Source organism: Dasypus novemcinctus, chromosome 12, assembly GCF_030445035.2.
Source record: "Dasypus novemcinctus isolate mDasNov1 chromosome 12, mDasNov1.1.hap2, whole genome shotgun sequence".
Classification (NCBI taxonomy): domain Eukaryota; kingdom Metazoa; phylum Chordata; class Mammalia; order Cingulata; family Dasypodidae; genus Dasypus; species Dasypus novemcinctus.
The window spans coordinates 31,319,730-31,340,430 of record NC_080684.1 but is presented as its reverse complement, the minus strand read 5'-3'; the positions used below and the strand labels follow the sequence as shown (position 1 = coordinate 31,340,430).

The following is a 20,701-nucleotide window of genomic DNA, read 5'->3' as shown; positions in this document are numbered from 1 at the left end:
AAAAGCTGAAAGAATAGTATAACAAACATGGATATTACTTTATATTCACTAATTCAAAGCAAAGGTTATAAAAGGCAATAAGTTTGATGTGTTGGAAAGAAAGGAGAAGATACTTTTCCCTTTTATTTTTAGTATTCTGAAGCTTAAAAGCCAGACACAGATCCACGTGACCAAGGTAGCAGTCGCTGATGCTGTGTCCAGGACCTGCGTCCTTCTCATCCTCTAACTCTTTTCAGACATGGGTCAGCGGTTTCATTCACCCTTCTTATCTCTCCCTCCAAGTGCATCCCCGATTTTCTTTCCCCATACTGCTCCACCCCCATTTCTTAATTTTTCACCGCAAAAGTTTCCAGTTTTCTTTTTCTATACCCCTGAACTTCAACAATCCTTCTCCCATATTCCCCTGCCACCAACCCCCTCCTGCATTTAAATAGGTAAGTAAGTAAAGAAATAAATAGATACATAAATAAATGGCAGACCTGGCCGGAGGTGCCCTTTGAAGTAGGCGTGCCTTTCGGTTGGGGAAGGGGAGGGGTTGGACTGCGGGCAGTTTAACCCCTCCCTGGTCGGCTGAGAGCAATCAAAACTGCCGCAACTCGCAGGCTCCGGGGCGAGCGCAGGAGCTGCCCAGAGGCTGTGGTCCTGAAAGCGCCATTCTGGGGAGCTAACCAGGAAGGGAAGGTACTGAACTCGGTCTGGACAAGCGGCAACGGAGGCGTCAGCCCGAAGGCGTCCTGCAGGGGCACACAGAACTCCAAGGAAAGAGGAGAAGACATAGTTCTTTGAGGAACCAGACCTGGTGCTATCTCTGAAAAGGAGCAACCGGGTTTAACATGGATCGCTGAAGACACCTGCTTCTCTCATGATCTCTAGGGACTTGGCTTCTCTGACTTTCTTCCAGGACACAGATTCACAGCGTTCACTCCAGGGACTGCCGCCGACAGAGGTGAGCCAAAGATGGGGTGGTTGTGTGCATGTGTGGGGAGGTTACTAAAGTTTTTGTTGTATAGTCCCACAGACCTAGAGGACAGAGTGAGACAAGGAATGTCTCCTTTGGGCTAAAAGAAGAGGTAATAGGATTTGGGAAACTTGTACATAGAAGCACAGAAGATCAGAAACTCACAGATAGTCAATCATTTTTATAAAGTGGAGATTGCAGATAATTCCTAAATTCTGTCAATCCCCTCCTTCTATTTGATTAATGCAGAAATAAAAAGTGCCCAGAATGTTTCACTGCGTTTCCAACGTGGCCCAGAAGGTAGTTTGGAAGAAATGATTCAATCACACTCTTCACACTCTTCGCACAGCATTTTAGTGTTGTGCAAGTAGTGGAGGTTAAGAAAGGGACTGAAAATACAATAAGGAATGGAAGAACATCTTGGAAATCCATTGGCGCATTTGGTCTGTTAAAAATCCTTGGAGAGTGGGAATGGGGTGGGGAAATTTCCCCCCCCCCCTTTCTTTCATATGGGAAATTCAGAAGAGAAAGATTGCCATATATGTTCCCCCCTACTCCTCTCACTTATCATTCCCCTACCAAAAATGTATGCAGAAAACACGAATAAATGTAAAATACTCTCCTCATTTTTTTGACAGAAGATCCAGAGATGAAACACTGAAGAACCATTAGACTATGAGGCTATGGAAACTGAATATGACATAGCTATGCTAGAAAAAGTACGTGCACACATTAATCAAGGAAAAATAAAAGGGAAATTAGTAGAGTAGATAAGATTGGATAGGAATAGCAGAGAACAGCCTACTGGCTGTTTCCAGATGGTGCAACTTGTAGCATCCTGGGCTGCATTTGGTCTCTTCAGTAAAGACTGTGTAACCCTGAGTAAAGCGTTTGGTCTGTTTGGTTCTAGATTCCCTATAAAACTAAGGTGAAATGCCCCCTTCCTGTTGTATTTAGGACTTATAATCATGCAACAAGGAGGTGAAGAGAGAGTGCAATAACTTTTTAAGAGTGAAGACACAGCCCAACGACCACAAACAACAGACAAGTGTCCGTTACTCACCTATTCATTAATTGAACCTTCTCCACAATAAATCTAAAATTAGTAAAAGTGCAGGAATTTAATTCAAAGACAACCCTACATTTTAGCAATGCCAAATGACCTCAGCCAAAATTCTAAAATCTGGGGGTTGTCATGATAATTGCCTAAGCAAATAGTTTGCTAGAGCAATTTAAAAAAATGAGAGAAATATTTATAACGAGAAAATAAACTAAACTGGAAATTTCATTGGACGATTCTAAAGAAAGAGGAAAGTCTGTTATACGGAGTTAATGTTTAAGGAAATCAAAATAGTAAAATCAAAGTCTAAAAAGAACTTTAAAGGATCAGAATTTGTTTGTTTTATGGGGTTTGGGAATTCTTCCCTGAGAGCATCACATTAGAATCTGCTTCATGTATATTTTGAGGTACAATTTTTTTTCTCAGAATTAGCAAAATCATAAGATAGTGTATCAAGATACTTTGTGAAATAGTGCTGCAGAACTATTCTATTCTGCTTCTAAAAAACAATCATCAACCTTTACATTGCCAAACCATAACAACTTAGCAAAACACTTGTGCTTGCATTATCTCCCTGCTTTTCATAACATTTTCTAAATGAGTTAGGAAGGAAAAATATTACTTCCATTTGCCCTAAGTATAAAACAATTAAAATACTTTTCCGTGTTCATGTAATGAGTAATGGAACAGAGCGCCAATCTCATGCTTATTTCAGTACACCTCTGTGCTGATTAATTAACAGGGTAAAATCCATGTTAGAATTAGGTGTCTCTTCTGGAGAGGACTCAATTGGTTTCTTTGATCAAAACGTGGAGCTGCACCATGCACATTTTCAACTGTCAGACAAATCTAAAATTGGATGTTTGCCTTTGTTTCTCCACTCCCCCTCTGCCCCCCAGGCAACATTATTGATGCCTTGAAGATGTGTAGTGATCAAATAAAGGAAATTTTTTTTCCTTCATCTTTGAGGAGTCTCAGACTTCTATTTAAAAGGCACTTCATTTTTCTTCTCAGAATTCTCTCACCTGGTTATGGTGGGAAAGTCATATTCCCAAAATTGCTCACTGGAAGGTGAAAGGAAAAATGTCAGTGGCCAGTATTTCCTGTATTCTATCAGAAGCTTCATGAATCTGAAGATTTAAGTGACTTACTAATGGTATCCAGCCAATTGTTTTCTTCTTGTTAGAAAAAAGGATGAAAAAGGCTAACTTCTTGAATATGATAGAAGATTTCTGGCCAATCCAGTAGAGATGGTTGATAGAGTACAATTCCTTTATCCCTTGTGGCAGCATGGTAGCTTTTGATATTTATTTTCTTTAGAAGGTTGAGGGAGGGGAGATATCAGAGACTTTTGGAAGTGGGTGTTGATAAGGAACCATTGGTTTTTGTTGGCATGAAATTATTACTAAGTACAGATTATAATCATATCTATTCTTGGCAAAGTGACAGAACACCCATGGCAAACTTTGGGATAATAATTCTTATCACTTAGATGTCACTTATGATGTTTGGCACGATTTACAGTGTTTTAAATCTACTAACACATTTTATCCTTACAATACTCCTATGAGGTAGGTACTATTATTATCCCCATTTTAAAGAGGAAGAGACTGAGACATAGGCTATGAAACTTGCCTTGTCTAAATTTACAGTTAGTATATAGTGGGGCTGAAATTTGAACCTAGGTAATCTAATTCTAGAGTATGATATCTACCCCACTCTGAGGAAAGGGACAAGTTATGGGCAATTGTCTGATGATCTTTTGAACCAAGCAGAGGAGGTGCCATCCAGATACCAAGAAACATACTAATTAATAAGTTATATTTTCACTAGTCACTTGGGAGAAACATTTTCTATTTTTGAAAAGCAAATATGCATGCAAATGGACTATATAATAAAACCCAGGAGTAAATAGAAAATAAAACCCAGGAGTAAACAAAAAATGAGAAAATATATAAATAATGTTTTATGGAATTTTAAGTTTATGAAATCATACTTTAATTTTTCTTGTAAAAGTAATATAAAATATATTTCTTACCATTATTTTATCAAAGAAGAAATAGAAAATCAGAGTATATGTAATGTGGTTGAGGTCAACAACCAGACTGAGGATTTGGGACTGGAGTCCACATCTGTCTTAGTCCAAATGTCCATGCTTTTGAAACTCTATACTCATGGTATTCTCTTAGAGCAAATGGGCTAAAAGTATGGGAACAGAGGAAATTATTCTACCTATTTATGTTCTTCCCATGGTGAGTAAAAGAGCAAAGATGAAAACTTATTGGACTTTCATCTTTGAAAAGCCAGTTGGTTCTTTTCCTTCATATCTGCAGATGATCTGATTTGAAAGTAGTCCATAGACTCTTTCAGAGACCATCAAATTATGTTAAAGGCAAAGGGTGATCTATTCTGTTCTCCCAATTCTACTTCTTAAGGAAGGCGAGGCTGGGTAGAGACCAGAGGTACAGAAAGGGAAGTGGTAAGGAATGCCAAATATCCAGGCTAGGATCATATTTGGGCTCAGGGCAATTCAGGAGCCTTTCCTAACCCTCTCTTGCATCTTCCTTCCTTCTTTTTTTCCTCTTCAAGCATGTAAATATGACCTAGTGACAATGGTGATGATAAGGAGAAGGAGGAGAAGGCTAGAGGAGGGGAAAAAAAGGAAAAGGAAGAGGAAGAGAAAAATTGGAGAAAGAGAAGAAAGGAGAGTAAATGGGGTGAAGACATCAAAAAAAAAAAGGGGGGGTAGAAAGGAATCTTGGAATATGAGATCTAAAATGAACTTCAGAGGACATTTGAATTGGACAGTGTTCACTTCCGGGTGCCTTTCTTTCTTCTTTTAGCTGTGATGGAGTAAAAAAGGAGAAAAAACCTAGGATTTGGAATCAGAAGTCCTGGGTTTGCATCCTACTCCACAAGCTCCATGTCTTTGCATGTCTATCGCTTAACTTCCCTGACCTTCAGTGACCTCAAGTATAAAATGAACATGGCAATCTCTTTCTCCCTTAAAGCTTTTTTATAAGGAGCATATGAGTTATTGGATGCAACAGTGCTACACAAATGTTATTACAATTACATGGGAGCATTAGGTTTCCCAAGCCCACTGCATCCTCTTTGGCCTCAGAATGCACCTGCTTTCGAAAGGTCTGTGTTACTTTAACAGAAAGTTAATTAGGTCCTTCATCCTCCCTCTGGATATCTGCCTGAGTTAGAAGTGCAGCTCAGCACACAAGCTCCATCATCCATATTAAAAGTGGGATTTTCTGATTTGGCCTGGGCAGCCAGTTGACCAATAGTTTCCAATGTGTGTTTTCAATAAAGCTGCTTACCCAGGAAGCCTTATTAAGTGAGTAAGTCAAGCTGACATGATTTCCGTGCTGATTAACACGAAACCTAGGCTGTTTTTGCAATGCAGTAACATTAATTATTTATAGAAGGTAAATGAGGTCACAAGAAAAACAAGCTCCGATTGCCAGAAAGAAATCAAATCATGTATTTATATTTTTAAAAGGCTACATACTAAGCCCTGCATTCAATGATTAGAAGCTCAAGCTTCAAGGACCAACAAACATTTATCGTGCTTTCCTCTTTCTGATTTACAAAGGTGATAGAGGGCTTAACATTTCAAAGACTGGGAACCTGAGATGCTCCAGTGGGGTTTATCACACACTTTTATTTGGTAAATTATATACCTAAAAATCTCTCAACAAATCTCAAACCAATTCAAACTCTTCCAAAACGGAATGCAAAATGCTTATTAAGCCATCAGTCTCTTCTAGTTTTCAAATGATTTTGAAATAGCAAATTTTGCATAGAAACTTCTGATTAAACAGTATCAGCTAGACATGCGAATTAAAGTGGTCAGGCTATTTCACTGTTTGATCAAAATAATGCTAGCCTATGTTTGATGTCACTGTATTCTGTTCAGTTTAAGATTTGTTCCAGATTTTTCTGTTTTAATGAAGTATTGTTTGCACTAAAATAAACTCCCTGGGTTTGATAGACTTCTGGCTTTTACTCCTAGCTGCTGCCATGGTCTTGCCTAATGTTGAGAGAGGTATGGGCAATGCAAAGAGCTCTCACTTTTATCATATGGGTAAATATGAAAGAAAATCAGTGACAACCCTCTTCTTTTCCTGATTCTTTCCAGACACTATGTCACTAACATCTCCCTTTCATCAATGACACACAGAGTGTGTGCTGATAAAACAACATACTCTGATGATGAGAGAAATATGTGATAGTTGATGGTGTGCCAGTCAATTGTGCCACGGACCTTGCCATTGCCTAGGAGATACTTGAAGCCAGCAGTTGTCAGCGTCCATGGGAAACATGAGATATGTAGGTTATATGTGTATGAAATGCTTCTTAAGAGAGGCATTTCTTTGTAGAACATATACAAAGTAGTCTGACAACTCTTTCATTTTTCATTTATTTCTGGTGTAAATGCACACCTGTTTACTTATTTTATTGTTTGATATCCTTTTATTTTGAAGTAATTATTATTATGTAAATATTACATAATTATAGTTATTTTAGCACTCTCATTTTCAGAAGTTTCCTTATATGGACAATAATTGATATTTTCCTTTAGGCTCTGGATGCTGGGGAGAAAGAAAAATTAGTTTGGATTGGTATGCCAGTTATTCCTGTGTCAATACCCATAAGAAAAAGAACCTGAGAATAAAAAGAATTAGGCACTGGCACTGTAATAATTAATCAAGTTAATTTTCCTTTTGTATAGTTGGCTTTCTTGTAAGATGCCATAACCAGATGAATTTTCTGGTCTTTGATTTGTCATTTAGATGGAAGGAACTATATTACATGATTATAAATTGAATTCCAAAGCAAATTCTTTGCTTTATATTCAAGGAATAAAAAGAAAAAATTAGTTCTAAATCAAATCAGGTATCCACAGGTACTAACTCCTGTTTCCCCCTTTTCCAGAATCTGGAAATGGCAAAATCTTATGTGAAATCCAAGGAGCTGGTAGAGCTGGTCAACATGCCCTCCTGGATGGACAAAGGTCTGGGCTCTCAGAATGAGATGAAGGAGGAGGAGAGAAGAGCAGCTGCTTTTGGGGTGCTTAGTGGCTTAGTTGAAGAGCACGACAGTATTGAGGAGGAAGAAGAGGAAGAAGAGGATGGGGAGAGACCTAAGAGAAGGGGTCCCAAGAAAAAGAAGATGACCAAAGCTCGACTGGAGAGATTCAGGGCTCGAAGAGTCAAGGCCAATGCCAGAGAACGGACCCGGATGCATGGCCTGAATGACGCCCTGGATAACCTGAGGAGAGTCATGCCGTGCTACTCTAAAACCCAAAAGCTTTCCAAGATAGAGACTCTTAGGCTGGCTAGGAACTATATTTGGGCTTTGTCTGAGGTCCTGGAAACTGGTCAGATACCTGAAGGGAAGGGCTTTGTGGAGATGCTCTGTAAAGGGCTTTCTCAGCCCACAAGCAACCTGGTGGCCGGATGCCTCCAGGTGGGCCCTCAGTCTGTCTTGGAGAAGCATGAGGAGAAATCTATTTGTGACTCTGCCATCTCTGTCCATAATTTCAACTATCAGTCTCCGGGGCTCCCCAGCCCTCCTTATGGCCATATGGAAACACATCTCCTCCATCTCAAGTCTCCAGTATTTAAAAGTTTGGGAGCATCATCCTTTGGGAACCACCCACCTGACTGCAGTACACCTCCTTATGAAGGCCCACTTACTCCACCCTTGAGCATCAGTGGAAACTTCTCCTTGAAGCAAGATGGCTCTCCCGATCTGGACAAATCTTACAGCTTCATACCACACTACTCTTCTGCAAGTCTAAGCTCAGGGCATGCCCACTCAGCTCCCTTTCAGGCCACCTCCCGCTATGATGTCCCAGTAGACATGTCCTATGATTCTTACTCCCACCATGGCATGGGAGCCCAACTCAATACCATCTTCTCTGATTAGGACAGTAGGAAAAGCATTTCAGAGGATGATGTGGAGGCACTGCCCATAATTCAAGTGGTGGACCTGAAGATTTAATAACCTTAATGGAACATTATAGGTACATATCGAACACAATAGTCTTAGTCCATTTGGACCCTCCTCCACCTTTCACTTTTTTTCTCATCAACTTCTTTTTTATTGATTCCTTTATTTAGGATCTGCAAGTGAAATTATTTTATGATTTACAGTCATGTGGACATAGAACTGGAGACCTGATGGTGCCAAAAACCCATTGAATGATCTATGCCAATTAATTCTCCAAATCTGACCTCTGTTTACTTATTGGTAACATTAGGCAGTTCTAAATCTAGATGATTTATAAAGATCCATATTATAACTTTGGGAATAACTACAAACTGAATGAGCTGAGCAATAACAGGAAACAGACACTATGCATGGAATGATCAAATAGAGTTGTGAAAGAGAGCACAAAAACGCATGTCTCTTGCCTCAGAGAATGCAAGGTTTGTTTGGACTTAATGACAGAACTTCATTGTATCTATCTAAATATAGCATCCAGAGGCTATAATTCAAACTTGGCTATCACTGTGAAGCATAAAGTATATCCTTTAAGGGATTAACTTTATTTCTTGTTGGGTTGAAAGCTGAATTTATCTACATTAGTGATTTGGAAAACATCATAGAGGTCTCATACCAACTCAATTCTTGACAATATTTCAAAAGCACTTTTCTCAATACTAGATGCAGCACAAGCAAGTCAGCAAGTTACTGAAGTTCAGACCTCTTTGACCAGTGGGAATTAGACAACCATCTACATCATTTCATGGCCTCCAAAACCAGAGGGCTCTGAAAATTCTGAGAAAGCTCAGGTGCTGCTCTTGGAATCAGCAAACAACCCAGACCCATATTCAATGGCAATAAAGCGGCTATTGGCTATAATAACTAACAAGTTTGAGGATTCCCTCAAGCTCCCAGTTGTCTATGGGCAAACCACTGGATTTTCTTTGGCAAGATGATTTTCACTTGGCTAAAGGAAACATGATTGAAACCATTGACCTCTGTGCACAGAAATATATTTTCCTGAAGTGGAAGCATCTATCAATTTACTGACTAAGCCTGAGATCCTCAAATACACACACACACACACAAACACACACACATTGCTATCTCTTTATATTCCCCATTGTTAATTGTTACTTCTTCCTCACTTCTAAGTTATAATATACAATATGTTATTACATATTGTAGATAACTTTCAAACTTTCAGACTGAAGGATGAAGAAATGATATATGAAATCAGTGAATGCTTTTGTCAGTGTATGTCTTCATTACAGGTTTATCCCAATCTGTAGGATGTTTATTTTTCTTCATATAACTCCTCTTTTCATCTATATCAGCACCAATTTTGTTAAATCTATTTTTCTCCAGAGAAATGAGATCTGAGAAATTTCACTGTCTTGTTTAAGTTTCCAGACAGTTATTTAAAGCAAAACCAAGAAACTAAATGACTTGCATGATTGTGGATCACATCCTGCTCCTGCCAGAGAAGAAAAGTTCGGGATCCAGGGTATAGAAATAAGGAGAATGAATAAATTTGAAGACAGATTAGTATTTCATTTTCACAGTCCAGTTTTTCCCCAAATCTGACTATCGGTGAATCTTATCTCTTATGACATATTTATTGCTATATCCTTGCAGTCTAAACTATTTTCTTTCCATTTTGCTTGCAGCACTTACCAGCTGTATTTTGCACCCTTGGTTTGTAATCCGCTGGAAAGTAGCCTTGCAGAGAGATCTTAAACTCCACCATCCACCAAAGTGGTTTGCCTCACCACAAAATGTCCTAGAGTGAATAAGCAGCCTATGTGCTTTATAAAGCCATCCTATATGCTTTCTGAGTATACATTGGCACTTACCTTGGTGAGAGCCTGTGGGAGGCTCTGTCCTTGAAACCAGTATTTTCTGTCATTTAAGTTTGTAGATAATGAATATTGTTTGAATTATTTATTAGATATTATTTATTTAATTTATTTCTCTCTTTCTTTCATGCAAATTCCTTGGACTCCAAGACGTGCTTGTAAATCCTCCCTTAAGGCTTCAGTTGGAAAATAGTTCATAATTTTGCTAGGAAGTCTTCATTTGTGGAGTGAGGGGAGAGGAGGAAGTTGGTGAAGAATTACTAAGGATGTTTATAAAAAGTAGTAATAATTTGAATGGCTATGCAAGTTAATATTTTTAGATATTTTTTCCTTCCCTCTAAGATGAACCAGAGCTATTTGTTTTTTGGAATCTGTTGTTTATGCTTTTGGGAAGAATGGGACCCATGAACAAAGCCTCCCTGGGACTGTGCAGAGGGATTTTCTAATTGAATTAAATTTGGGGAATGTAGTACACTTGGAAAGAGTCCACTTTTCAACCCAGTATGGTCTTATTCTCCTGGGGTCTATTTGATAAAGTAAAGCAATTGTTTAAACCTTTTGTAAAGAAAATTGACTGTTTTTTTTCTCACCTTTTTCTAGCAGAAATAAAGCTATGAGTCTTAATAGAAGTTGTGTTTTATTGTCAGTCTTCAAAGCTTTCTTTACTCTTGATTATCTATTTTCTTGGACTATAAGTCCTATGAGAGGTCAACAGGGCACAGGCTGGCCTGTCAGGAGGATTTACACACCTCATATTTTGAATTGATCTTGCCAGAAGCTTTGAAAAGAATAAGCTAAGTAGTTAGATGTCCAGAAGCATTGGTCTTTGACACACAACCAACTCTACAATCAGCAGCTGAGAAAAAACTATCTTTTGTTTATAGAAATCATTAGGGATACAGGCAGTCTAAATTTTCAAACCACAGAAAGGTGGAACATGGGAAGATGGGCTATTTATTCACAACTTAGGTTAGCTTACCAACTTTTCAAAACATTATGAAGTCTGGTTTTTGACACCTGCCTCTTAACACCTCTTCTCTTGATTTTTCCTCTTGGATTTCTCCATTTAAAACTTTTCAGGTCCCCTCTTATGTGCATAAAAGGATGATAATTGTAATAATTGACAATAGTCATAATAAAGTTTAATAAAACAGAGTTGCTTAATCAAGAGAAGGACTTGGTTTAAAACACTTAAGAAATAAAAGTCATCTTCCCACCCGTATCTCCCATTTTTCCAGTACCTACTCTCCAATTAGAAGCCACATTTTTAGTTTACTAGTTATCATTTCAAAAATCTTTTATGATTTTATATAAATGGACATTCTCCTATCCTTTATTCCTGCAAGTTGTAATATAACACACTTCTGCATATTGCTTTTTTTCAACTTACATACATATCTTGAAGTATTTTTGTTTTCGTCATAAAAAGTTCCTTAAATCTTTGTTATAGCTGGCCAATAGTCCATGAAAAAACACCACAATTAATGGTCATTTAGAAGTTTTTCCAATCTTTTGCAATAATGAAAGAAAAATCTTGAACACATGTCATTTGACATATAAATAACCTCTATTTTTCTAAAGAACATTATGGAAGGACAAAGATAAAATGATGGACAATAGCAATTGTATCTAGCAGTTATTGAATATTTACTATGACTGACTATAATGTTTTTCTTAATGATTTACATGTATTAATGAATTCAATCCTAAAAACACCCCTGTGAGGTGGCCACTATTATTATTCCCATTTTACAGATTAAGGAACTATAACTTATTCAAGCTCACTTTGCTAGTGAGAGCTGGAGCTGGGATTTGAACTAGTTTTCCCAAAAACTTTGAAATGATTCTCAGTAGTTGTTTGCCTGGTAGTACTTGCAGATATTATATCTGCCTAAAACTGGAGCCTGGTGGAAGTAGGGAAACTTTCTGACAGCCCTCAAAGTGTCCTCAGCATATGAGATCCTGCTGCATTTATGACCCAAAACTGGCCCTGACCCATGCCCAAGCACCACAATTCAATATGAGAGAAGACTCCATCTCTTCTGATAAAAGCTCAACCTTCTGTTGGACTTTGCCTCTGTAGATTATGCAGACATAGACTCTTATGCAGATCAGTGACTGTTACTTGAAAGTGTTCACCTTCCTGAAGACTAAATCCTTTTCACTGCTATCATCTCATGTATCTTTAGAGTTTTTCCCTTTTAAATTTAACAGGGAATGACAAATATAAAAACAATACAGTCTTTTATCAATATAAGGGCATACCATGTCTAAAATTTTTAAAAAATCTATATAATTTTAGGGTATAGTTTTGTACAATAATTATAAACATTGGTTTTAGAATGAACCAAATCATATTTAGATGATAGGCAACTTATTTAACATTTATATGTTAAATTAACATTTCTACACTTTAACATTTCTATGACTTTGTTTCCTTCTCCATAAAAAGGGCATAACAATATCACCAAATTCATAGAGTTGATATGAGGATTAAAGGTGATGACAATACCAGTGAGGGGTTTATCTCGCATTCTGGCATGTGGGCAGCACTTTATTACTGTTATAATTATAATTATAATTGTAATCATTATTGAGAGTAGGATGAGGACAGATGAGGAATTGAGAAACAGTGAGCACACTAGATCCTTTGAATTTATGCTGGAAATAATGGATTAGAGCTAACATCAAAATCCAAATCCACTCACCAGGACTTCCATTGGAATATGTTTTTTCCAGTTCATCACATGGACACCATAAACAACAATCTTCAAAGGCAAAGTTCCTGAATTTGGGAAATAGGAAACAAGGTCTTTTGCTTTCTTTTCTAGAAAATTAGGGTAGAGCTAAAAGGGGTTTAGTAGTAGGTTTTTGCTGTCATCTGGCCAAAAGCTATTTAGAAAGAGAATACTATTATCTCATAAGTATATAGTACTATATAGTTCATTTCAATTAAATTCTATAAACAGCCAGTGAATGTCTCCTATGGCCATATTCTAAACCAAGTTCTGGGAATACAGAAATGAGTATGTAAGCACACTTTGTGGTGCTTATAGTTTGCCAGGCTATAAATTAGCAAAACACTTTACAATTCTTCTCATTCAATATTGACAGAAACCTGAGGCAAGTAGTATGAATATCACAAATACTGTCTGTATTAGTCAGAGTTCTCTAGGGACATGGAATCAACAAGAGATATCTGTCAGTAATAAGAGATTTATCAGAGTCTCTCACGTGACCGTGGGGATGCACAAGTCCAGGTTCCGCAGGCAGGCTGCAATCAGGGGCTCCAATTTAAGTCCAACGAAGGTTCTTTATGAGTTTTGGTAGATGTTGGCTGTCCAAAGACGAGCTGGAAAATTCTCACTCAAGCTAGAATCACTTTCCCTTTTAAGGCATTCAACTGATTGGGTTAAGCATCACTCATTGCTGAGGGCAATCTCCCTGATTGATGTAATTGTAATTAGCTATCTATGATTTGCCAATACAGTGAAGTCAATGGTGACTAAAGTCCATAAATGCCCTTGTATTACATGTAGCCCAGTGCTTGCTTGACCAAACAGCTGGACACAATTACCTGGCTGAGTTGACACATTAGACTAACCATCACAGTCATGCCTTGTCAACTCGGAAACCATACACATTACCTTAAACCATACTTAGTCTCTAGTAAAAACAATAACAGACATGCGTATATATATATATTTCTGCCTAACAGTGTTCAACTCTCTTGCGTACAACTGGAAATGCATTAATCCATACAGAATAGGGTGCAAGTTCTTGGATAATATTCACTCTCAAACTTGACATCCTCATGAAACTGATACAGCTTGTTATATGGTAAGGGAAAAGTTTGGGGAAGAAGACAAAGAAATTCGTTTTGTGTACATATACAATCATCATCATAATGAAACAAGGAAGAAAGATTTATGACCATTATAGTTCTCATTTCTATAACTGGTCATGTGGTTGAAGTTTATAATTATCACTACATTCTTCTACTACCCATTCCATATTTCCATTATCCTCAGCTAGCTCTTCAGCTGGCCATGGTTCTTTGCATGGTAAGGTGACACAAACATTCATTTCTGAAGATTCTGAGCCATTGTTAGTCCTGCTTGGATTGGTTTGTTGCAATTTTCCATTGACTTTAATCATAGGACATGGTAGTACTAGGAGATGCCCTAGAAGACCTCCTGTATTACAGGCAAACTCTTCTTTACGCCATTATGCAGATGCAGTCCTATTTTCCCTTGATAGTCAGGATCAATCATCATAGCCAATACAGTAGTTCTCTTCTTTGACTGTTGATTCAGAGGTAAGAGGAGCCCAAAGTGGCCAGGCAGCAGTTTTAACTTCCAGTTCAATGGAATCATTGTTGTGTTCCCCGCTGACAGCAGTCCTCCTTTTGGGACTAAAACCTGTAGACCTGCAGAGTTTGAGGGACAGGAAGCAAAAATTTTTCTAGTGGGTCACTAGGGTTAATAGTGAGTGGTGCCTCTCTCATTCCCCCCCTTGATTATTGGGCCCATGGATCCTGGTAATGGGAGAAACAGCACCATAGAGTGGACGCTGATTTAAAGCATACACAGTCTCCTGGAGAACATTGCCCCAGCCCTGCAAGGTATTGCCACCTAGTTGGTGCTATAATTGAGTCTTCAAAAGGCCATCCCACTGTTTTATCAATCCAGCTGCTTCAAGGTGATGGTGAGTATGGCAAAACCAGTGAATGGGCATGTGCCCATTCCCACATATCATTTTCTGTGAAATGGGTTCCTTGATCAGAAGCAAAGCTGTGTGCAATGCCATGGAGGTAGATAAGACATTCGGTAACTCTACGGATGGTAATTTTGGAAGAAGCATTGTGTACAGGAAATGCAAACCCATATCCAGAGTATGTGTCTATTATAGTTAAAACAAACTGTTGCCCCTTCCATGGTGGAAGAGGTCCAATGTCATCAACCTGCCACCAGGTAGCAGGCTGGTCACCTCAAGGAATGGTGCCATATAAGGAGCTGAGTATGGGTCTCTGCTGCTGGCAGATTGGGCACTCGGCAGTGGCTGTAGCCAAGTCAGCCTTGGTAAGGGGATGTCTGTGTTGCTGAGCCCATGCATAACCTCCATCCCTACCTCCATGGTCACTTTATTCATGAGTCCATTGGGCAATGGCAGGAGTGACTGGGGAAAGAAGCAGAGCATTAGCCATAGAGTGGGTCATCTTATCCACTTGATTATTAAAACCTTCTTCTGCTGAAGTCACCCTCTGGTGAGCATTCCTGTGAGACACAAATATTTTCATGTTTTTGCCCACTCAAAAAGGTCTATCCACGTACCTCTTTCCCCAGACTTCTTTGTCACCAATTTTCCAATCATGTTCCTTCCAATTCCCTGATCATCCAGCCAAACCATTGGCAACAGCCTGTGAATCAGTGTACAAACGCACCTCTGTCCATTTCTTCTTCTAAGTAAAATGAACAACCAGGTGCACTGCACGAAGTTCTGCCCACTGGGTGGATTTGCCCTCACCACTGTCCTTCAGGAATGTCCCAGAAAGGGGGCTGCAGTGCTGTAGCTGTCCACTTTTGGGTGGTACCTGCATATCATGCAGAACCATCTGTAAACCAAGCCCAAGTTTTCTCTTCCTAAGTCAACTGATTATAAGAAACTTCCCAAGAGGCAAAAGCAGTGGGCTAGGAAAGAGAAGGTAACATGGCAGGGGTCATGACCATGGGCATTTGGGCTACTTCCTCATATAATTTATTTGTGCCTTCAGGACCCACTCAAGCTCTATCTTGTATATACCATTTCCACTTTATTATGGAGTGTTGCTGTGCATGCCCTAATTTATGGTTTGGTGGGTCAGACAATACCTAGCTCATGATAGGCAACTCAGGTCTCATTGTAACTTAATGGCTCATGGTTAAGTGTTCAGTCACTACTAAGGCCCAGTAGCAGGCCAAAAGCTGTTTCTCAAAAGGGGAGTAGTTATCTGCAGAGGATGGCAGGGCTTTGCTCCAAAATCCTAAGGATCTGCATTGTGATTCTCTTATGGGGGCCTGCCAAAGGATCCAGACAGCATCTCTATTTCCCACGGAAACTTCCAACACCATTGGATCTGCTGAATCATATGGCCCAAGTGGTAGTGTAGGTTGCACAGCAGCCTGGACCTGACGCAGAGCCTTTTCTTGTTCTGGTCCCCAATCAAAACTAGCAGTTTTTCTGGTCACCTGGTAAATGGGCGGGAGTAGCACACCCAAATGAGGAATGTATTGTCTTCAAAATCTAAAGAAATCAACTAAGCATCGTGCCTCCTTTTTGGTGATAGGAGGAGTCAGATGCAACAGCTTATTCTTCAATTTAGAAGGGATATCTCAACATACCCTACACCACTGGACACCTAGAAATTTCACTGAGGTGGAAGGACCTTGTATTTTAGTTGGATTTATCTCCCACCCTCTCTCATGCAAATGCCGTATTAATAAGTCTAGAGTCTTTGTTACTTCTTGATCATTAGGTCCTATCAACATGATATCATCAGTATAATGGACCAGTGTGATGTCTTGTGGGAGGGATAGACTATCAAGATCCCTGTGGATAATATTATGAAATAGGGCTGGAGAGTTGATATACCCCTAAGGCAGAACTGTGAAGGTGTACTGCTGGCCTTGCCAGCTGAAAGCAAACTGTTTCTGGTGGTCCTTACTAATAGCAACTGAGAAAAAAGCAGTTGCCAAATCAACAGCTGCATACCAGGCAGCAGGGGATATGTTGATTTGCTCAAACAATGATACCACATCTGGGACAGCAGCTACAATTGCAGTCACAACCTGGCTAAGTTTATGATAATCTACTGTCATCCTCCAAGATCCATCTGTTTTCTGTACAGGCCAAATAGGAGAGTTGAATGGGGATGTGGTAGAATCACCACCCCTGCATCTTTCAAATTCTTGATGGTTGCCAGTAATTTCTGCAATCCCTCTAGGAATCGGATATTGCTCTTGGTTTATATTTTGCCAAATAGTCAGGTCTAGTGGCTTCCACTCGGCCCTTCCAATCATAATAGCCCACACTCCACAAGTCAGGGATCCAATGTGGGGATTCTGTCAGTTACTATGTCTATTCCAATTATGCATTCTGGAACTGGGGAAATAACCACAGAATGGGTCTGGGGACCCACTGGACCAACTGTGAGATGGACCTGAGCTAAAACTCCACTAATAACCTGACCTCCATAAGCCCCTGCTCTGACTGGTGGGCCACAGTGATGTTTTGGGCCTCCTGGAATTAATGTCACTTCTGAGTCAGTGTCTAATAATCCCCCAAATGTCTGATCATTTCCTCTTCTCCAATGCACAGTTACTCTGGTTAAAGGCCATAGACCTCCTTGGGGAAAGGTGGGAGGAATATTAACAGTATAAATTTTGGGCAGTTTAACAGGATCCTTCCCTAGGAGTTCCGGCGTCCACCTTACTCAAGGGGCTCTGGGTCACTAAACTGTCTCCAGTCTGGGAATTGATTAAGGGGCTGTAATTTTCTGCATTTGTAATGTGAGTTAGAGTTTTGTTCACTTAACCTAGAACTCTTCTCTTTATACAGATCCAGAAGAAATTTAGTAGACCACCCGTCTATTTCACTTTTAGGTATCCCATGGTGTATTAGCCAATGCCATAACCCTATGGGACTCAGAGTATTTTGAGTGTTTTTTTGAATCTGCCTTTCATTGCAGTAGCCACACCCACCTTGACTTTGGGGATTAACTGTCCATACTTGACTTTTACCAGACCTACATCCTATCATCCCCATGATGTTTAAGGATTCTAATTCCATTATAGCCTTCCCTACAGTAATATCTGGACTACAGAGAAGAGCAACCACAGAGTTCTTCAGGGAAGTGGAGTTAGTCTTACAAATTTATTCCTCACAGTCCTGGCTAAAGATGTGTCCTCTGGACCTTCCTGGGGTGGGTGGGCAGCTCTCAAATAGTAAATCAATTCTAGCATCCTATCTTCCTAAGCCTTTGAATTCCCTCTTCTACTATATACAAGGACAAATTAGGCTTCTCAACCTCAGACATGCTAGGTCATCTTTTGGTCCATGTTTCAGTCAGCCACCCAAACAAACTGTTAGAGCCCTTTCTAACCCCTTGAGCCACAGCGTTGAATCCAGAATTTCTGATTAGTGGGCCCATATCAATAAATTCAGCCTGATCCAACTTTTGACTCCTTCCACCATTATCCCATACCCTTAGTAGACATTCCCACACATATTTCCCTGATTTCTGTCTATATACTTTGAAAAACTCATGCAGTTCTATCTGAGTATACCTTACTTCTTCATGGGTCATACCTTGTATTTCCCCTTTAGGGGGCATTTTGAGATTTTAGTCTAGTAATAGGTCTGGAAGATAAGAGAGGTCCTGGGGGTAGGAAAGGAGAAGGATTAGAAATGCCTTGCAAGGCACTGACCTCAGGGCATTCCCTTGCACCTTCTTCTGATGAGACAGGATTAATCTCTTCAGGCAGGGGTTGGAAGGCAGTTTCCTCAGGGCAGACTGGAGGATTGACAGTATATACACGAGTTTGGTTGGTATGTGCCTCAGGGCTGGGGGCAGGTCTGGACTCCCTGGGGCAGGCCGGAGGCTGGGCAGAGCAGGTTTCAGTTTGGGTGGTACCCACCTCAGGGCTGCAAGTTGGTTCAGACTCCCTGCGGCAAGGGTCTCCACAGGGCAGGCCGTTGCAGGCTTCTCTAGTAAAGTCTCAGCAGAATTCAGCGTTCCAATGTAGCCACCAATATTATCACCATCCCATATGTCTCCATCCCAATTCTTTGGATTCCACTCTTTCCAATCAGTGCCTTCACTTTAACTGCAGAAACCCTGCAGGGTTGAGATTTTAGTTTCCTTTGTAATTCCACTACTCGAACAATGAGAGTCTGAGTTTGGTTCTCAGATATCTCAAGCCTGTGGCTACAGGAGACAAGATTTTCTTTCAGAGCACATACAGAAATTTTTTGCATCATTCGTGAAGTGTTTAACTTTCAAATTTGAAGACTTTAACTCATCTCTTTCTTTTGTAACAGTATCCAGAGTATCTAGGAGGAGCCAGTCAACATCATTTTATGGTTTGTCTCCAGAGAATTGTGTTAAGGTGTTGAAAACACTCTCACCCATATCCTTGCTTCTCATAAGCGTGGAAGTGGAGGAATCCAGTGATACTATTTTGGGTATTTTGATTGCCAACTCACGCCATGGACTGTCAGCAGCCTTTTCGTTATCGGAAAGGGAGTTGTCAGTACCCTTGAGTCCAATTAGAGTAGAGAGCCGATTGCAAAACTCCCAGAACCACCTCAGACACCCCATGTTTAAGACTCTGTTCCCCAAGAACCACTCTCGGTACCAAGCTGTATTAGTCAGGGTTTTCTAGGGAAACAGAATCAACATGAGATATTTGTCAATAGTAAGAGATTTATCAGAATCTCTCACGTGACTGTGGGGATGCACAAGTCCAGGTTCCACAGGCAGGCCGCAACCAGGGGCTCCAATTTAAGTCCAGCCAAAGGTCTTGATGAGTTCTGGGAGATGTTGGTTGTCCAAAGACGAGCTAGGAAATTCTCACTCAATGCTGGAATCACTTCCCCTTGTAAGGCATGCAACTGATTGCATTAAGCATCATCCATTGCTGATGGCAATCTCCCTGATTGATGTAATTGTAATCAGCTATCTATGACTTACTACTTCAGTGAAGTCAATGGTTACTAAAGTCCATAAATGCCCTTGTATTACATTTAGCCCAGTGCTTGCTTGACCAAACAGCTGGCACAATAGCCTAACCATCACACTGTCTAAGGAGGGAATGGATGCTCAGAGACATTTACTGTCTTGCCCAGAGTCAAGTAGTTAGCTAAGAGTAAGTCTGAGACTTTCTGATGCCAGTGATTTTTTTTTTTTTTTTTAAATTTACGTAAGTAAAGTCCTACTTTCTTTGTGGTAATGTAAAACACATTTTATATGATGAGGTTTAATAGATTATTTTTCTGTAAAAAATGACTACGGATAACGAATAGAACAAAGGAAATTGTGATCAAGGTAGTAACCAGGGAAATAGTTGATCATAAAATCAAAGAAGTCCTATCATACCGGTCATAGCACAATTATTACAATAAAGATGTTTGGTTAATACCTTGTATGTCTGTAAACAAATGGATTAACTTACCAAATGGTAGAACATTTAGAAAATAATAGCTAAAAACTCAAGGAAAGAAACAGGAAATTGTTGTTTATTAGGCATCTGTACCATTTATAATTCTCAATGCTAAGTTCTTTGTATTGAGTGAGTCATCAAAATAAGCCATTGATGTAGGCTCTAGATACAGTAGAAATTTATATAGAAGTGTGTGAGTAAGTATGAGCACAAGGTAAGTCACATAAACAATCTGAGCTTCAGTTTTTTTATCTATAAAATGAGATGATTATGTCATTAGACACCTGAAGTTTCTCCTGTCATAAAATTTTCATAGTTTTCGTGAGTAGTAAATGTCTATTTACTCTCTGACTAAGCAGCAAATTCACATATGCTGAATTAAATGAGTGAACAAATGATTGAATAAAAGCAAATGGGTGAATAAAAATGGACTACAAAACACTAAAATCAAGGCAGTATTGATTTTACTAGTCAGATATCTTGAGGAACTGAAATGTTTTCAATTTGGTATCAATTTAGAAGATGTTTTTCTAGGTGACAAACTAATTCTTTAGAAGCAACTACATATTTGGGAACTAAAAGGCCCATAATCTACATTGAGTTAAAATAAATTTATCAAAGG

General features: G+C 39.4%; 1 protein-coding gene across 1 annotated transcript; it reads left to right on the top strand.

Annotated features, from left to right (window-relative positions):
* The first annotated feature begins 598 nt into the window (after positions 1–598).
* Positions 599–10,503, top strand: NEUROD4 (neuronal differentiation 4). Its single transcript, XM_058309225.1, has 2 exons — positions 599–946; positions 6,966–10,503. The coding sequence occupies exons 1-2, from the start codon at positions 863–865 to the stop codon at positions 7,959–7,961; spliced, it is 1,080 nt and encodes a 359-aa protein (XP_058165208.1). The 5' UTR covers positions 599–862; the 3' UTR covers positions 7,962–10,503.
* Positions 10,504–20,701: the final 10,198 nt, after the last annotated feature.

Excerpts from the sequence above, each read along its gene's own strand:
- NEUROD4 (XM_058309225.1), top strand. The coding sequence starts at position 863 with ATGATCTCTAGGGACTTGGCTTCTCTGACTTTCTTCCAGGACACAGAT. Across the intron at positions 947-6,965 it reads AGGGACTGCCGCCGACAGAG|AATCTGGAAATGGCAAAATC; the intron begins GTGAGCCAAAGA and ends CCCCTTTTCCAG.